The sequence below is a fragment of the Jaculus jaculus genome, chromosome 5 (genome assembly GCF_020740685.1).
Source record: "Jaculus jaculus isolate mJacJac1 chromosome 5, mJacJac1.mat.Y.cur, whole genome shotgun sequence".
In the NCBI taxonomy this organism is placed as follows: domain Eukaryota; kingdom Metazoa; phylum Chordata; class Mammalia; order Rodentia; family Dipodidae; genus Jaculus; species Jaculus jaculus.
This window is the reverse complement of record NC_059106.1, coordinates 56099978-56118207: the sequence shown is the minus strand read 5'-3', so window position 1 is coordinate 56118207 and position 18230 is coordinate 56099978. Positions and strand designations below refer to the sequence as shown.

Genomic DNA, 18230 nt, shown 5'->3' with positions numbered 1-18230 from the left:
CTCTACCTCCCAGGTGCTGGGATTAAAGGCGTGCACCATGCTCAGCCATCCCCAGATTTTTTAAGTAGTGGTTTGTGAGGTGATACTTGATAGCAAAATAAGGGAGTAGAGAAATGAAACAGAAGGTCAAAAAGCAATGAAGGTTGCAGGCAAGACAGTACACACTTGTAAACCCAGCATTCCAGAAGCTGAGGCAGGAGTATGGTGGTGTCTCCACCCCCAATTTTAAGAAACTGTAAGCAGCCATCCCTTCAACCCTAAGGCTTGGTGCAGGGTTGGCCAAGAGGCCTCCCAAATACCCAAATCAAGAACGTCTGGCCTTAGCAACTGGGTGACAAGGCCCCACCACCCCTCTGCTCACCCCTGTGCTGTGGCCACGGGGTTTTCAGTTCCTTAGCATTGACACACCAGTCACCCTCCCACCCCTAAGCTGTGTGCATTGAGGGCTCCAGGAGGACTGTTGCTCCTCTCCAGATGTCCTGCCTGACCATATGCTCACTAAATATGGATAAAATAAATGAATGACTCTTCCTCTCATATGGACATACTTACTCCCTTTCCCCCAGGTCATTCTGCCTTTGGGTGCAATAAACTTCATTTCTACCTCCCAGCCTGAACAAGTCTCTGCAATTGTGTCTTTTAAAGTCCCCTCCACCTTTCCCGCCACATTAGCAATGGTGAACACAATCCTTGATCAAGCCACAGTTTAAGGGTTGATTGCCCAACTTGCTAGAATGGTGTCTGTCTTGCTCACATGGACACCTTGGGATATATGTTGAGTGAATGAAAAACTCATCCTTGACTCAAGTCGCACAGCAACAGCTGGGAGACAAGTATCCATACCAGGATTCTCTGAGGGCCATGTTTGTTTTTTTTGAGAAACCTAGAGATTTTGTAGCAGCTTCCTCCCCCCCCCCAACCCCACACACATTGAGGCACACTTCTTCCTCCTGTCCAGATCAGAACTGTTTCACTGAAAGGTCATTTTCTGGCCATTAGGAAGGAAATTGGTCCCACAGGGGAAAGTCTTTCCATGGATGGGCAGATGTGAGCACAGCTGGGAGGTGGACACAGGTTGTTCCTGTGAGAGTCCCAGAGCTCTCTCCTCCCTCTCACCTGGCCAGGCCAGACTTGGTCTGGGATTTTGGAACCACCCCCAGTTAATGATTTTTGAGCTCAGAAGAGGGAAGACCACCTCCTTCCAGCCTCTACCTCAGCACATCACCCAAAGCCCCTTCCTTGCCTATTAGTTTCTCTCCTCGTCCCATTAAACCCACTTTCCGGCCCGCTCACTTCTTGGCTTCCCGTTCCCTGGTACTTGGACCGCCTTTCTTTCTCTCCTCTCTTGCCCCGTCTCTCTCCCTCTTTCTCTCTCTCTCTTCCTCACTTGGGCACCTCTTGCTCGCTGGCTCTCTGGTGTGCACGCCTCATTTCTCTCCCCCTCTCTCTTTTTTTTTTTTTAATATTTTTATTTATTTATTTGACAGAAAGAGGCGGGGAGAGAGAGAGAAAGAATGGGTGCGCCAAGACCTCCAGCCACTGCAAACAAACTCCAGACGCATGCACCACCTTGTCAATCTGGCTTACCTGGGTCCTTTGGCTTTGCAGGCAAACGCCTTAAGTGCCAAGCCATCCCTCCAGCCCCTCTCCCCTTTTCTGTCTCCCTTTCCCCCTTTCTCACACCCGTTAAACTCAAGAAACCATTTGTCTTATTGCCTTACTCCCAACCCTAAAATCTTATAGTTCCCTCTATCCACAATTACCCTTCCAAGTCCAAACCCCCTGGGAGGCCCAAGCATTCACTCACACACACCTGAGGAATTGTGAAGGTTTCAGAACCTCCCAAAGTCTCTTCTCTCAGATTATCGCCCTGGTACCAGCACCACCCCAGCACTTGGGAGCTTGTCAGAAATGCAAAACCTCCTCCCTTCAAAAAAAGTAGCCTCGGAGCAAACAGTGTATGGACCCAAACTCCCGGAGACGCGCGCGCACAGGCCGTGGGCATGGGCTGGTGCTGACTTCGGGATCTGCACGAAGATGTGATTCCGGTGCACCAACCCGGTCCCGCGTTGGGACACAAACGTGGAGCTCAAATCCCCACCCCCCGCTTGGACGCTGACGAGCGGGAACACAGAAAAAGTTCTTCAGTTCCCGAGCCCTCGCCCACCCCCAGGCTCCCCTTCGAGCCTCTCGGAGCCCTGGCGACAACTATCCAACCTCCCCTTCCCGGGGACCCCTGGAAGAGGGGGAGGGCCCCCTCTTGGCGCCTCGTCCCTCCCCCGAGGTGCGGCGGGCAGTCTTTCCCCGGGCGAGTCCTTGACATCTATATTTAGAGCGGCGCCCCTCCCCCCGCGCCGCGCCGCCCCGCCCCCGCGTGTGAGTTTCGTGTGTGTTCGCGGCCCGCGCGCGTTGCGCGCGCTCAGCGTCGGCGCCCGCTGCAGCCCCGCGCCCCGGCGCCCCTCGGCCGGACGACATGGGCCAGGAAGAGGAGCTGCTGAGAATAGCCAAAAGGCTGGAGAAGATGGTGGCGAGGAAGAACACGGTGAGGGAGGTCGCAAGGTTTTCACCTCCTGGCCAACGGGGCGCGACGCGGACAGCCGCGGGCTTGAGGGAGTGGGGTGGGGGAGGACGTGCAAGGGACACCAGGAGACTCGAGGGACCCGGGCTGGTGCGGAGCGCAGGACTCCGGGGGACCCCGGGTGGGCGCGGCTTGTGCCGGACGGTTCGCTCCTGGGCAGCCCGTGCCGGGCCAAGAGGGGGGGAAAAGCGGGCCGAGAGACCCGAACCCGGGGACTCACGGCGTGCTCACAGCCTGGGGGAGTGGCGGGGACGGTGGGAGCTGGAGGGGTACACTGTGGGTGACTCCAGACGGAGCGGAGAAACTTGTGGACCTGCGAAGGGCCGCGGCGGCGTGCGTGCCAGGAGCGATCTGTTGGCAACTTTTTTCCTTGACCGCTGGCTAGGGCGGGGCGGGGCGGGAGGAGGCGAACAGGTGCGGGGCGGGGGAAGGGGACCTGGAGGCCCCGGGACGGGGGAGGTGCCCGTGCCCGAGAGCCCGAGATGTAGCTGCAGGATTAGGAGGGTCTACCTCCCCACAGGCTCTGTCCCAGCAGCACTGTGTGGGTCAGACTAAAAGTTAATGTTTGATCCTCTCAGTGATCTTTGCCTTGGTCTAGAGACTGGCGTCTGAGCAAGCTTGACCCCATGGGGTTCTGGGTTCTGGAGCGAGTGTGCTCGCCCTGTAGGTGAGAAGCTCCTCTCTTTGCCCTGCTCCGGGGTCCTTTTCCTCCCACCATCCCGAACCAGATGCTGCATCAGTACGTGCAGTTACCCAAACATTCCTGGAACTTCGGACAGTTTGGGGCCCCAAGGAAAGCGATGTCAGAATCAGAAGAGTGGTCAGGCCTCAGCAGAGGGTCCTAGAGTAAGAATGGGACATGAATGAGCTGGTGGGGTTGGTACAAAGGCGAGAGCCTCGGTTGGTTTCTTCAGCTGCAAGGTGATAAGATTCTCTGTCTCTGGGAGGGGCATCTCTGTGGGGAGGGCAGAGGAGGTGAGGGAAGTGTATAGAGCCTTTGGCAGGACTGGGACAGGTGCCAGGGAAGAGCTGGTGAGCTTCCACAGTGCTGGAATTTTCTGCAGCTTCTCCCAGCCTCAGCCACCTGCTCTAGGTTTCCCCCAAGTCTTTAGTAACATTGAGTCCCCAGTCACAGGGCACTTTCCCAGCTGGAGATGGCAGAGCTCTGCCAGTTATCCTAGGCAGAATGCTACCGCAGGTGGACAGAGTGCCTCAGCCTGTCCTGTCCTGAATGGGATTTGAGCCAGGAGAGAAATGCTGGGTCTCTGGGTGAGGGTCAGCACATGGGGCAAGCTCAGGAGGAAGCTCAGGGATCAGCCAGATTTGGCCTCCCTTTTACTGCTTGTATGGTTCTTAGCCAGGAGACTCTACTTTCCTCTGTTTCCTCGTCTGTGAAATGGGAAGAAGGGAAAGTGCCCCTTGGGAATGGGCTCTCATGGAAGTACCCAGAGTCAACTGCAGGAAATCAGCAAGTCTGGAGGCTGGTTCCCTACAGTTCAGAGCGTTGTAACAGCCACGTCTGCGCCTGGGTTCTGGCAGCATCTGGGTGGGCATGGAACTCTGGACTTCTGGCCAAGAAAGGCGGGTCTGTTTTGAGAGTGAAAGTGGGCCCGCCCAGTGTGGGTTAGGCGGAGGACACACTTCCTATAAGAAGACGGATCCTCCACGTTGCAGCTCAGACCTGGAGTTTATTGCCAGTCCCAGAGTCTTGGTGACTTCAGACTTTGTCAGATGCTGTGCGGGTGCAGCAGCTAAACACTTTCCAGCAGACAGCTGGACGTGCCCACATGGCACATGACTGTCAGAGCCACTCACTTTCAGCCTAACAAGTCGCTTCAATCCAGGACTGTATGGGAGCTGTGGCCACTAACATTCCTGTAATAGCCGTGATGCACACTGACCACTGGAGTTGCAGAAAGACACCCTAAAAGACCACCACACGTGTGTGCACACACAACACAGCACCACCTGATGTGCAAAGCGGTCAGTGGCATTGACACATTCAGCTGTCATCCCACAGAGGCAGGCAGACAGATGGGTGCGGGGCTGCATCCTCACAGCTACACACGTAAGCCACAGATCCCGCCGCCACACACTCTTGGACTCATCTGACAGCATTGGCACACGGCTTTATCGGCCCAGCCGCGGTGTAGACTCACGATTATTAACTCTCCAGTCTGACTCAGTTGTGAACAAACAGGAACCTAGAGCCAGGCGAGGGTGGGGCATGCCTTTCTTCCCAGCACTCGAGGCTGAGGTGGTTGGACTGCCATGAGTTCTGGGGCGACAGAGTCAGTTCTAGGTCAGCCTGGGCTTAGTGAGAACCAGCGCTGTGGTGGGGTGGGGATAGAAGAACCTAGCAATGAACCTGTACCTGGCTTAATGCTGATTGTGGAATTTTCAGGAATTTTACAAGCTGTTTGTTGAACAGAACCATTATAAAAATAGCATGTTGGGGGTAAGCTGGAGAGATGGCTTAGGAGTTAAGGCACCTGCCTGCAAAGCCAAAGGACTCAGGTTCAATTCCCCAGTATCCATGTAAGCCAGATGCACAAGGGGCACATGCATCTGGAGTTCATTTGCAGTGGCTAGGGGCCCTGGCACCATGCCCATCCATTCTCTCTCTTTTTCTCTCTCTCTCTTTCTCTCTTAAAATAAGTAAATATTATTTTAAAATATATAGGGGCAGGAGAGATGTCTTAGTGTTAAAAAGTGCTTGCTGCAAAGCCAAAGGACCCAGGTTCGATTCCCTAGGACCCACGTAAGCCTGATGGTGCATGTGTCTGGAGTTCATTTGCAGAGCTAGAGGCCCTGGTGTGCCCATTCTCTCTTTCTCAAATAAATAACATATTTAAAAATTAAAATATCATATAGGGGCTCAAGAGATGATTCATTGGTTAAGGCACTTGCCTGCAAAGCCTAATGACCCAGGTTTGATTCCCCAGTACTCACATAAATCCAGAGTGGCACATGCATCTGGAGTTCATTTGCAGCAGCTAGAGGCCCTGGTATGCCCATTCTCTCTCTCTCCTTGGAAATATATATGTGTATATATAAATTTTTTTTTTTTTGAGGTAGGGTTTCACTCTAGCCCAGGCTGACCTGGAATTCACCGTGTAGTCTCAGGATGGCCTTGAGCTCACAGCAATCTTCCTACCTCTGCTTCCATGTGTCACCACACCTGGCATAAAATATTTTTTTTAATATCATATATTTACAATTGAGAAGATCTTATAGCCAAGTACGGGTGGCTCACACCTATCATCCCAGCATTCAAGAGGCTAAGATAGGAGGACCACCATGAGTTCAAGGCCAGCCTGGACTATAGAGTGAATTCCAAGTCAGCCTGGGCTAGAATAAGATTCTGTTTCAAAAAGCAACAACAGCTGGGCGTGGGGGCGCACTCCTTTAATCCTAGCACTCACTAGGCAGAGGTAGGAGGATCTCTGTGAGTTCAAGGCCCGCCTGAGATTATATAGTGAGTTCCAGGTCAGCCTGAGCTAGAGCGAGACCCTACCTTGAAAAACAAAACAACAACAACAATATATATATATATATATATATATATATATATACACACACACACACACACACACATGCGCGCACACACACATATATAGATAACAAGGACTCTAGTTGGAGCACAACATGTTGGCTGCTTGAAATTGATCATGGGAGGATATTCACACCACAAAACGGGCAAACACTACAGATTGGGGTTAACAGGCTGTGAGATGTGGACATGTGCCCAACACAGACCTGTGCTGGTTTTCCATCATTGTGCCCAGCTTAGCAGGTCTGTGTCCATCCCAGCACAAGTTCTGTAGTACCCAGAGTCCAAAGCCTGAGTGTGGATTCCAGCTCAACTCCTTACAAAGTTTCTTGACTTCCTGTTCTACAAAAGTGGGACAGTAGGGCTGGAGAGATGGCTTAGCAGTTAAGGCAAAGCTAAAGGACTCAGGTTCGAATCCCTAGTACCCACGGAAAGCCAGATGCATGAGGTGGTGCATGCATCTGAGGTTCAACTGAAGTGGCTAGGGGTCCTGGTGCGCCCATTCTATTTCTATCTGCCTCTTCCTCTTTTTCTTTCGCTCAAATAATAAACAAACAAAATCTTTTTTTTTTAATAAAATCTTTTTTAAAAGTGGATAGCCGGTTGTGGGGGCACACCCTGGTAGGAAATTGCTGAAGAGGCAGAGGCAGGAGGATCAGGAATTCTAGGCCAGCCTGAAAAAAAAAAAGTAGAATAGTAAATGAAGTATTCTCCAGGATCCTTATGAGAGGTGAGTGGAGTTTTGTGTTGGTTTTTTCTTTTTTTGGTTTTTCGAGGTAGGGTCTCACTCTAACTCAGGCTGACCTGGAATTTACTACGTAGTCTCAGGGTGGCCTCAAACTCACGACAATCCTCCTACCTCTGCCTCCCGAGTACTGGAATTAAAGGCGTGTGCCACTATGCCTGATTTTTTTTTTTTTTTAAATGAGAGAGAGAGAGACAGCACACCAAGGCTGCCAGCCACTGTAATCAAACTCCAGATGTGTGCACCACTTTGGGCTCATGTGTGACCTTGCATGCTTGCATCACCTTAGGCTCTGCAGGCAAGTGCCTTGACCACTACTGTCTCTCCAGCCCTTGTTTTATTTTGTTTTGAAACAAAGTCTCATGTAGCTCAGGCTGGCCCCTTAACTCATTATGTAACCAAGGATGACCTTGAGCTTTTGACCCTCTTGCCTCTACCTCCTGAGGGCTAGGAATCCAGGCATGTGCCATTGTACTGGATTTCAGCAGCGCTAGGAATTAAACCCAGGGCTTCATGCATTCAAGACAAGCACTCTACCAACTAAGTTACATCCTTCAGCCCCTTCTTGTGAGAGTTTAATGCAGAAAAAAAAAAAAAACAAACACTTAAAAGAGGTTCTGGCACATGGCAAACCTTTAATTAACGTTACACGTGAAGCTGTGTGCTTGCAAGTTCACTGCAGGTCACTCTCTGAAAACACACTGAAACCTCAGTGCTAAGAGAGGCTCAGGACTGACAGGGCAGCCCACAGGATGTGGCCCAGGTCCTGGCAGGGTGAGGTTCGGGAGCTGGAACCATTCAAGGGACATAGAGGACAGAGCTAGCTCCTGCTCCCCAAGGATCTAATCTCAGGACTGGCTTCTAGACACTACAGCCAAAACCCTGAGAGGTTATAGGGCTGCCTACTAGGAAGTGGGCATCAGGAAAAAAGCTAAGATGGGCCAGGGGTGTGTTCAGAGCCTGGCAGACAGATTTCCAACTCTGAGTTTCCTTTCCCCCCTCCCTCTTTCTTTCTACTGTATTTGCTCATGATTCATTCACTCAGGGAGAATTTGGCTCCATTCAGAACCCTAAGGTCTTAGAGATGAAAACAGTTCTCTTTTTTAAAAATTTAGTTGCAAGGACAGAGAGAAAAAAAGAATGGACACAACAGGGCCTCTAGCCACTGCAAACAAACTCCAGATGCATGCACCACCTTGTGCATCTGGCTTTATGTGGGTACTGGGGAATTGAACCCAGACTGTCAGGTCCTGCAGAAGAGCAACTTAACCACTGAACTATCTCTTCAGCCCTTATGAGTTTATATGTATGTCAGAATTCATCAAGTTGGGCTTAGGAAATGGCTCAGTGGCCAGTGGTCCTTGTCTGCAAAGCCTATTGGCCTGAGTTAGATTCCCTAGTAACCACACGGAGCCAGACGCACAAGGTGGCGCCTGCATCTGGAGTTCATCTGCAGTGGCAAGAGGCCCTCGTGCACCCATACACTCTCCCCACCCCCACTTTCAAACAAATAAATGAAAACATTTTTTAAACTTGTATACTGTAATATGTGGAGTTTATTACATATCAGTTATTCCTCAATATAGCCATTTAAAAAGCCCACAAGAGGGGCAGAGTCTTATGCTTGCTCATATTTTGAGTGAAGAGCCACTCTAAGGTACTCTGGCTGGCCTTGAACTTCAGGTCCTCCTAGCTCAATCTTCCAAACGTTGGAATTATAAGTCTGCGTCACCCTGCCCAGTGACACAGTAAAAACTTTCTAAAACATAACTTGTGCATTGTGAAATTTTAGGATGGTCATTTTACCACAAAACTAGAAGATAATTTCTTCCACATAGCTGTTGTAAAGAACTCTCAACCCATATAAAAGAAAATGGGGCTGGAGAGATGGCTTAGTGGTTAAGGCACTTGCCTGAAAAGCCTAAGGACCCAGGTTCAATTCCCTAACACCCATGCCAGATGCACAAGGTGGCACATGCTTCTGGAGTTCATTTGTAGTGGTTAGAGATCTTGATAGGCCCTTTCTCTCTCTCTCATATAAATTAATAAAAAATTTTCAAAATAAAAGGGAGAAAGGGGAATTCCAAAGTAAAAAAAAAAAAAAAGCCCACAAGTGGGCTGGAGAGATGGTTTAGCAGTTAAGGCACTTGCCTGTGAAGCCTAAGGACCCCTGTTCCATCTCTCTCCAGATCCCATGTAAGCCAGATGCACAAAGATGAAGCAAGCTTAAGGTCACACATGCCCAGTAGGTGGCACAAGGGTCTGGCGTTTGATTGCAGTGGCTGAGACCCTGGCATACCAATTCTCTCTCTCTCTCGCGCGCGCGCGCACGCACTCACTCATTCTATTTTTAAAAAAAGGGGGGGGCTGGAGAGATGGCTTAGCATTTAAGGCACTTGCCTACGAAGCCAAAAGACCCAGGTTCGATTCTCCAGGTCCCATGTAAGCCAAATGCACAAGGTGGCACCCGTATCTAGGCCCTGGAGTGCCCATTCTCTTAATCTCACTCTACCTCCCTTCCTCCCTCTCTGTCTCAAATAACTAAAAATAAATTTAAAAAAGAAAGAAAGAAAAAGCCTACAAGAGCCAGTGCAGTGGCATGATTCCTTAATCCCAACTCCTGGGGAGGTTGAGGCAAGAGAATCACTTGAGCCTAGGAGTTCAAAGCTAGTCTGAGTAACAGCATAAGACAACCCTCCCCCCCATCTCAAACAAACAAAAAGCCCTTCGGGGCTGGGGAGATGGCTCAGCAGCTAAAGCACTTGCCACACAAGCAAGAGGACCTGAGTTTGTGTCCCCAGCACCCATATAAATGCCAGGCACGTGTGGCAGCCTGTCAGGCATTCCAGCACTCCAGTGCTCTGGAGGTGGAGTTGGGATCCTCGAGGGAAGCTGACTAGCTAAAGTAGTTGAATTGGTGAGGGTCCAGTGAGAGACCCTGACTCAGTAAATAAAGGATCATCAAGGAAGACACTTGATGTCCACCTCTGACCTCTACATGCAAGTGTACACACCTGTGTGTCCACACACACATGCACCACATAATTGCACATGCAAATGAAAAAGCCTCTCAAGCTGGGCCTGGTGGCGCACGCCTCTAATCCCAGCACTCGGAAGGCAGAGGTAGGAGGATCACTGTGAGTTCAAGGCCACCCTGAGACCACATTGCGAATTCCAGGTCAGCCTGGGCTACAGCAAGACCCTCAACAACCTGCCCCTCCCCAAAAGCCCTTCAGTCCTCAGCCTGTAGAGGCTCACGGTAGGGAGGAGAAAAGGTGGGCATGGAGGCTACAGATACATAACCGACAATGGTGGGCTGGGCAGAGGTAAACATGGGATTGGGGAGCGTTTTGGGCAGAGGGCTCTGTGGCAGCAAAGGATAAGGGTAGGTGGAGACATCTTGACTGGCCCCCAACTTAGCTGAGTGAGGTGGTAGGAGGTGCAGGTAGCAAGCTGGTCTGGGGCAGAATCCTTCCTTGGTGCCCCGTGCCTGTCCTCTGTCTGCATGCTCTACCCTGTCCCCTAAACCCAAAATCATCCGAGGCCCAAGGCCGCTCCAGTGACTGCTCTTCTCACGGCCTCCCACAGGAAGGAGCCCTCGACCTTCTGAAGAAGCTGAACAGCTGTCAGATGTCCATCCAGCTGCTGCAGGTGTGGGGGCCCTTGGAGCACTGTCTCTGTGGGAGGAAAAGACCTGGCGGGGGAGTTTCTGAAGGGAGTGCAGACATGTGAATGGGCTCTTTCCTAAGCTCAGGGCTCAGGGTCTTTGGGTCTGGGGAAAGGCCACCTTCCTTGAACCTCCACTCTGTTCCCAAGGTCTGAGGGATACAAAAGACCCATAGCCCAGAGAGAGGGAGGAGCCACTCTGTTTTCTAATTCTCTGTGGATTTCCCACATAACCCCAAACTTCACGCGAGACTTTTCATTCTGAAGTAAGAGCAGAGACCAAGGCACAGTAGCCAGAGGTGGGTGTGTGGTGAGGCGTGAGCTCACGGCCACTATGGGACTGGAAATGGACAACATGGTCCTGACCATAGCCAATACCCCTCAGGCCCTCCCTCGTTTTCCATCAAAGTCACCTATCAGTTTAGGCTCGGTGTCAGGTCAGAGTCTTCTTATAGGGTAGACATGGGATCAGGGTGATCCCCCATGCTGGGGGGGGGGGTCAAGTAAGGACCACAGAGGAGTCTGTTGGGGGGGGGAGGTGGCGGTTGTGCTGGGCTATAGTCCTTCCAATGAGAATGGCAGTGCTGTGTGTCCATTCCCAGAGCAGCCCTTAATCCTCTCCTTCACAGACAACCAGGATTGGGATTGCTGTGAATGGGGTTCGCAAGCATTGCTCAGACAAGGAGGTGGTGTCCTTGGCCAAAGTCCTCATCAAAAACTGGAAGCGGCTGCTGGGTGAGAGGGGCAAGGTTGAAGGGGGCTTTCTAGCATGTGGGAAAGACAGTGCTGGGCTCGTAGAGGGTGCTTATCTTAGGTCCACGGGGTGACTTAATAATCAGCACAGGGGCAAGATTGGTAGCACGGGAGCTTTCTCGCGTGTGTCCATGTGTGTTTCTATTTTTGTGCCTGTGTGTAGAGTACATGTCTATGCCTATGTGCATATGTGCCTAGGCTCGTGTCACGGTGTGTTCATAGTGCCATGTGAGATGTACATCTTATGTTATTTCTGTTAGAGAGCGAGCGAGAGAGAGAGTGTGTGTGTGAGAGAGAGATGGGAGTGTGTACAGCTGTCCTAGTCCCAGCCCTTTGTTCCCCTCTCCTGAAAGTCATTCGGGGTTTGGCTGAGAAGGAGCTTCAGTGAAGAGACAATGCCACCCTTTTGTTTTCAGACTCTCCTGGAGCCCCCAAAGGAGGAGAAGAAAGAGAGAAAGTAAAGAAGAAGGAAAAAAGCTTTGACTGCTCAGATTGGAAGCCAGAGGCAGGCCTTTCCTCACCCAGGAAGAAAGGAGGGGAAGAGCCCAAAAACAGGTATCTACCCACCCCCACCCCCGCCCCGGGATAGAGAGAAGAGGGCTGATGCTTGTCACATCCCGTCAGCAGCTGTTTATAGAATTTCTGGAAGGGGGCTGAGGAGACGGTTCAGCCATTAAAGGTGCATGCTTGCAAAGCATGACAGCCTGGGTTCAATTCTCCCATACTCGTGTGGAGCCAGATGCACAAAGTGGCTCGTGCCTGTGGACTGAGTGTGGTAGCAGGAGGCTCTAGCATGACCGTTTGCTCTCTGTCTCTCTCTTATAAACAAATAAGAATTTCTGGAAGGATTACAGGGTCACTCTAGGACTCATTCTAGGAGCCTGACAGACTCACATGGCACTGGCTTTGCCTAGGAGGTTGGAGGGGTGGGAAATGTGCCAGCAGCCCTGGGCATACTTATAAGACTCACTCACAGGAGCTGGGCATGGTGGCACATGCCTGTGATCATAGCACCTGGGTGGTAAAGGCAGGAGGATCATGCGTTAATGGTCAGTCTGTGGTCTGTGCTACATAGCAAGAAGATGTCAGAGAGAGAGAGAGAGAAAGAGAGAGAGAGAGAGAGAGCCCTCACAGGAGACTAAATAGCTACCCAAGACTATTTTCTGCCCCACTCTATCCCCACCCAGGTGCAGGGGAGCAAGACCACAGTGGGAAGGAACCCCTACTTAGAAGCCCCATAGACAAAGCTTTGGGGTCCTGTAAGGGTAGTACCCGCTGACAGGATTCCCTGCGCACGACCTGTGGCTTTCCACAAAGTCTCTATAGTTCACTCATAGCCTTCTCTGTCTAGACAGAAGAGATGTTGCCTGGCAACCCAGGCCACATCCCACCTTTGTCAGGTCTGCAGGAACAGTGGGGCTAGGACCTTGTTTGTCCACTGAGAGGGAAAAATGCTTGGTTAAGTCTTGATGGGGCATTCACATTGAACCTCAGGGGACGCTGAGGGCGGGGAGGGGTTGCGGGGAGGGAGCAGGATTTGTCCAGGGTCCCACACCTGCTGTATGATGGAGTGGTATTGAACCTCTGACTCTGCAGAGGGGATCGGAGCATTTTGTCTTAACTCAATGCCCAGCGCCCTGTTTCCAACCTTCCCATTATCCACCACAGTAGATCAAAGCCCTCGTGGACATGGAAATAAGTGGCTGAGGCTGAGGTGTGCGGGGAGCTTGAGACCAGGAGTTAGAGGCCAGCCTGGGTGACATAGTGAACCTCCATCACAATAATAATTTTTTTTTTGGGGGGGTGAGGTAATGTTTCATTCTAGCCCAGGCTGACCTGGAATTTACTATGTCGTCTCAGGGTGGCCTCAAACTCATAACAGTCCTCCTACCTCTGCCTCCCAAGTTCTGGGATTAAAGGTGTGCGCCACCACACCCGGCTACAATAATAGTTTTTTAAAGATTTATTTTTATTTATTTGTTAGAGATGGGGCGGGGGAGAGAATGGGTGTGCCAGGGCTTCCAGCCACTGCAAACAAACTCCAGATGCAGGCACCACCATGTGCATCGGGCTTACATGGGACCTGGAGAATCGAAACTGGATCCTTAGGTTCACAGGCATGCACCTTAACTGCTAAGCCATCTTTCCAGCCCACAATAATAATTTTTTTTTAATTTTTATTTATTTATTTATTTGAGAGTGACAGACACAGAGAGAAAGACAGACAGAGGGAGAGAGAGAGAATGGGCGCGCCAGGGCTTCCAGCTTCTGCAAATGAACTCCAGACGCATGCGCCCCCTTGTGCATCTGGCTAACGTGGGACCTGGGGAACCGAGCCTCGAACCGGGGTCCTTAGGCTTCACAGGCAAGCGCTCAACCGCTAAGCCATCTCTCCAGCCCCAACACAATAATAATTTTTTTAAAGTAAATAAGTCCTCCCTATTCCCTATGTGAGTAGGAGGAGATCACTTAACTTCTTGGAGTTTATTTCTTCATCTGGTAGATAATGGTGGTTTAGATAACACCTAATTACAGATTATACAAATTATTATATATATATTATATATATTAAATTATTATATTATTATATAAAAATTATAAATTATACAAATAATGAGATTATTACAAAGTATACAGGAAGAAGTGACTAGATTACTTCAAAATACTATAGGATTTTATATAGGGTATCTGAGTGCCTGCAGATTTTATTGATTTGTTGGAGGTTCTGGAACAATCTCCTATGGGTATTCAAATAAGAGTGTATTTTTTTTTTAAATTAAATTTTTTTTGAGGTAGGATCTTACCCTAGCCCTGGCTAATCTAGAATTCACTATGTAGTCTCAGGATAGCCTCAAACTCTGCCTCTGCCTCCCGAGTGCTGGGATTAAAGGCATGCACCACCACACCCAGCCTTAATTTGTGGATTTTTTGAGGCAAGGTCTCATTGTAGTCCAGACTGACCTGGAATTCATTCTGAAGAGTGCGTTTATTAAATTTAATATGCCAATGGCCTGAGCCCCCCATAGAGAAATACTGTAGGCAGAAGAATATTTAATGGGAAAATGTTCACTAAGCATTAAAGTCAGTGATATAGTAGATATTATTTTTCTTTATTTATTTAAGATAGAAAGAGAGAGAATTGGCTGCTCCAGGGCCTCAGCCACTGCAAAGGAACTCCAGGTGTATGTGCCACCTGGTGTGTGTGGCTTTATGTGGGTACTGGGGAATTGAACCTGAGTCCTTTGGCTTTGCATTTTAACCACTAAACCATCTCTCCAGCCAATATAGTGTATATTATATGTATAGTACATATAGTGTGAGCCTATTTTTATAAAGATGAAGCCTTGAGGTTTTTTTTTTTTTTTTTTTTTGAGGTCTCGCTCTAGTCCAGGCTGACCTAGAAATCACTATGTAGTCATAGGCCAGCCTTAAATTCACAATGATCTTCCTACCTCTGCCTTTTGAGTGTTGAAATAAAAGACGTGTGCCACAACACCCAGCTGAAGTCATTGGATTTTTAAATATACTCAGGAAAAAAGGCCAGAGATGGTCTTATTTCTGGGAAGTAATGTTGGGAAAACCTGGCAGGAGGGACTAGAGAGATGACTCAGCAGTTAAAGGCATTTGCAAAGCCTGACAGCTTGGGTTTGATTCCCTAGTAATCACAAAAAGTCAGATGTACAAAGTGGTTCATGCATCTGGAGTTCATTTGCAGGGACAAAGAGTCCCTGGTGCACCAACTTTTTTTTTTAAATTTTTAATTTTTTATAATTAACAACTTTCATGATTGTAAACAATATTCCATGGTAATTCCCTCCCTCCCCCCACTTTCCCCTTTGAAATTCCACTCTCCATCATATCCCCTCCTCCTCCCAATCAGTCTCTCTTTTATTTTGATGTCATCATCTTTTCCTCCTATTATGATGGTCTTTTTTTTTTAATTATTTGTTTATTTATTTGAGAGCAACAGAGACAGAGAGAAAGACAGATAGAGGGAGAGAGAGAGAATGGGTGCGCCAGGGCTTCCAGCCTCTGCAAATGAACTCCAGACACGTCTGCCCCTTGTGCATCTGGCTAATGTGGGACCTGGGGAACCGAGCCTCGAACCGGGGTCCTTAGGCTTCACAGGCAAGTGCTGAACTGCTAAGCCATCTCTCCAGCCCCTATGATGGTCTTATCTAGGTAGTGTCATGCACTGTGAGGTCATGGATATCCAGGCCATTTCATGCCTGGAGGAGCATGTTGTAAGGAGTCCTACCCTTCCTTTGGCTCTTACATTCTTTCTGCCACCTCTTCTGCAATGGATCCTGATCCTTGGAAGGTGTGATAGAGATATTGCAGTGCTGAGCACTCCTCTGTCACTTCTCAGCACCATGATGCCTTCTGATTCATCCCAAGGTCACCACCATCTGAAAAGAGAAAGTTCTGTAATGAAAAAATGAGAGTAGCATTAATAAATGGGTATGAACATTAAGAGAAGTGCTTACTGGGCAGTTTGATGAGCATAGTGTATACATTTAGTCAGACAGCAGCAGATGTTACACCCCTGAGGCTCATGACTCCCCCTGTTGTAGGTTTTCAGTATCAGGGATGTATTCCCTCCCATGGTGCAGGGGCCCTCCAATCCAACTAGAGGGCAGTTGGTTTCCCCCAACAGACATGCCAGTATTGTACCCCTTGGCTCATTTGGCCTGTTTGGCCAAATATAAGGCTTGCAGTATCCATTGTGGAGTATCTTCACTGGTGATTTCTCTCTCTCCCATTGAGCTGCATGCAGTGTGACTTTTTCCAGCTTTCTGTGAGCTGGTCTATGTGGAGGAGGTCTTCAGCTCAGTTCCAGCAGGATTTCTCAGTGATCTTGCAGCCCAAGTATGTGCAGTCTTCAGCAATAGGGTCTTACCATGTCTTCCTGGTGGGAAACCAAGGGCCTCGGCAATGGCCTGTAATGTTTTGAGGGCATCAGGGACCTCCCTGGCCAACAACTCACTGGAAGGTATCCCATCCCTGGGTGCACCAATATATTTTTATTCTCTTTTTTTTTTCTAACAAACACATAAATAATTTTTTTAAAAGACCTGGAAGGAAAGACATAAGACTTAATAGCTGTCACCTCTGGGGAGCTTTCTTTTTCTACCTTTGTAGTTTCCTCGCTTCTGTACTGTTTTCTGACACAGCATTCATCTACCATTGTGTAGAGAGCACCTGCTCAGTGCCAGGCGCTGTGGTGTGTGCTTGAGATAAATCCAGGAACAACAGGGGCTGGGGAGATGGCTCAGCTCAGCAGTTAAAGGTGCTTGCTTGCAGACCCTGTTAAGTTCCTTAGCCACCTACATAAATCAGTTGGGCATTTGTTTGCAGCAGAAAGGGAACACACACACAAATGTACAAATACATATTTTTAAGTCCAGGAACAGAGTGTAGCTCAGGTTGCTCAGAAGCTAATCCCAACACATGAATTCAAGTGCCAGGATAGGGGTGCAGTAAATGCAGATAGAAACAGGGGGTGGGGGTGTAGCAAGGGAGAGGAGAAGCCAACACAGGCCTACTGTGGTATGCACCAAGGCTTGCTCCCTGTTAGGAATTCTGGGTGACAGTGGAGCGCACACCCCGAGTTACGAGGGGATTTACTCCCAGTCTCTGGGTGCCTGGTGGGGACTGCTCCGGGAATTGGTAAGTCTCCAGGACTTGCTGCCCTCCTGGCTGACTTGGAAAAGGCCACAAGCAGAGTCCCAGGGGAGTGTAAGAATGCCTATGGGTTCCAGCCACCAGGAAAGTGTGTGCCCCAGACGAAATGAACAGGCTCAGCAGTGTCCACCTTGGAGAACAAAATCTGTGTGTGACTCTCTCCATTCCTCCTTTCTCTCTTCTTCCTCTCTGTCTTTATCTCCTGCTCCTCCTCCTTCCTATTGTCTGTCTGTACCCCTGTGTTCTCTCTCCGTGGCTCTAGGCATGGAATCCAGGGCCTTGAGCATCTAGCACTCTACCAATTGAGCTACAGCCCAGGACACCCCCCCCTTGCAACTCTGCTTATAGACAAAACACCCAACCAGAAACTGCTTACGGGAGGCAAGCGTTCGTTTTGGCTTTCAGTTTAAAGAGGAAGCTGCATGGTGGGGGTGGGAAGCATGCCGAGTAGACAGCCAGGCATCACATCTTGTCACAGCAGCAGAAGGAAGCGTCAAGACTGAACTGGCCCAAACACCCAGTGGGCTGGACTAATACACCTCAAGGCCCACTGCCCCCAGTGGCACCCCTCCTCCAGCAAGGCTGTACCCCCCAAAGCTCCTGCGGCTGGGGACTAGGTAGGAGGCTTCATCACAGACACATGAGGCTGTGGGGGACATTTTACATTCAGACCACCGCACTGCTCTTGCAGAATTTCATGGATGGTAATTGCACAACAAACATAATAAGGAAGTAAGATATAATGTGTTAGGTGGTGTGTGCTATGGAGTTGGAGAATTAGGAAAGTGACATGCAAATGAAATTGCAGTTTACAAATATTAATTTTATAAAAATCAATAAAAGGATCGGGAAAGATGGTTCTGTGGTTAAAGGTACTTATCTGGAAAAACTTGATGGCCAGGGTTCAAATCCCTAATATTCACATAAAACCAGATATTCAAAATGGTGCATTTATCTGGAGTCCATTTGCAGTGGCAAGAAGCCCTGAAGTATTCTCTCTCTCTCTCTCTCTCTCTGTCTCTTTCTTTCTCTGCTTGAAAATAAAGAAAAATATAAAATCAATAAAAGAAAATGACATCAGATATCATAAAAAGAAATAACTAGGGGCCTGGGGATGCAGGAGGCCCTGAGCTTGATCCCTCTCTCATCCTACCTCAGGAGGGTGAGGAAGGAGGATCAGAAATTCAGTATCACCCTCAGCAACAAAGCCAGTTCAAGGCCAGCCTAGGACACATAAGACCCTATCATAT

General features: G+C 49.4%; 1 protein-coding gene across 2 annotated transcripts in view; it reads left to right on the top strand.

Moving 5' to 3' along the window:
- The first annotated feature begins 2414 nt into the window (after positions 1–2414).
- The window catches only part of Tcea3 (transcription elongation factor A3), a 34954-nt gene continuing 19138 nt past the window's right edge, over positions 2415–18230 (top strand). For both annotated transcript variants that reach the window (XM_045149745.1, XM_004657528.3), the window contains exons 1-4: positions 2415–2542; positions 10465–10527; positions 11172–11277; positions 11712–11850. In XM_045149745.1, coding sequence (XP_045005680.1) covers positions 2474–2542; positions 10465–10527; positions 11172–11277; positions 11712–11850 — 377 coding nt within the window. In that variant the 5' untranslated portion in view covers positions 2415–2473. The remainder of the gene's footprint in view (positions 2543–10464; positions 10528–11171; positions 11278–11711; positions 11851–18230) is intronic.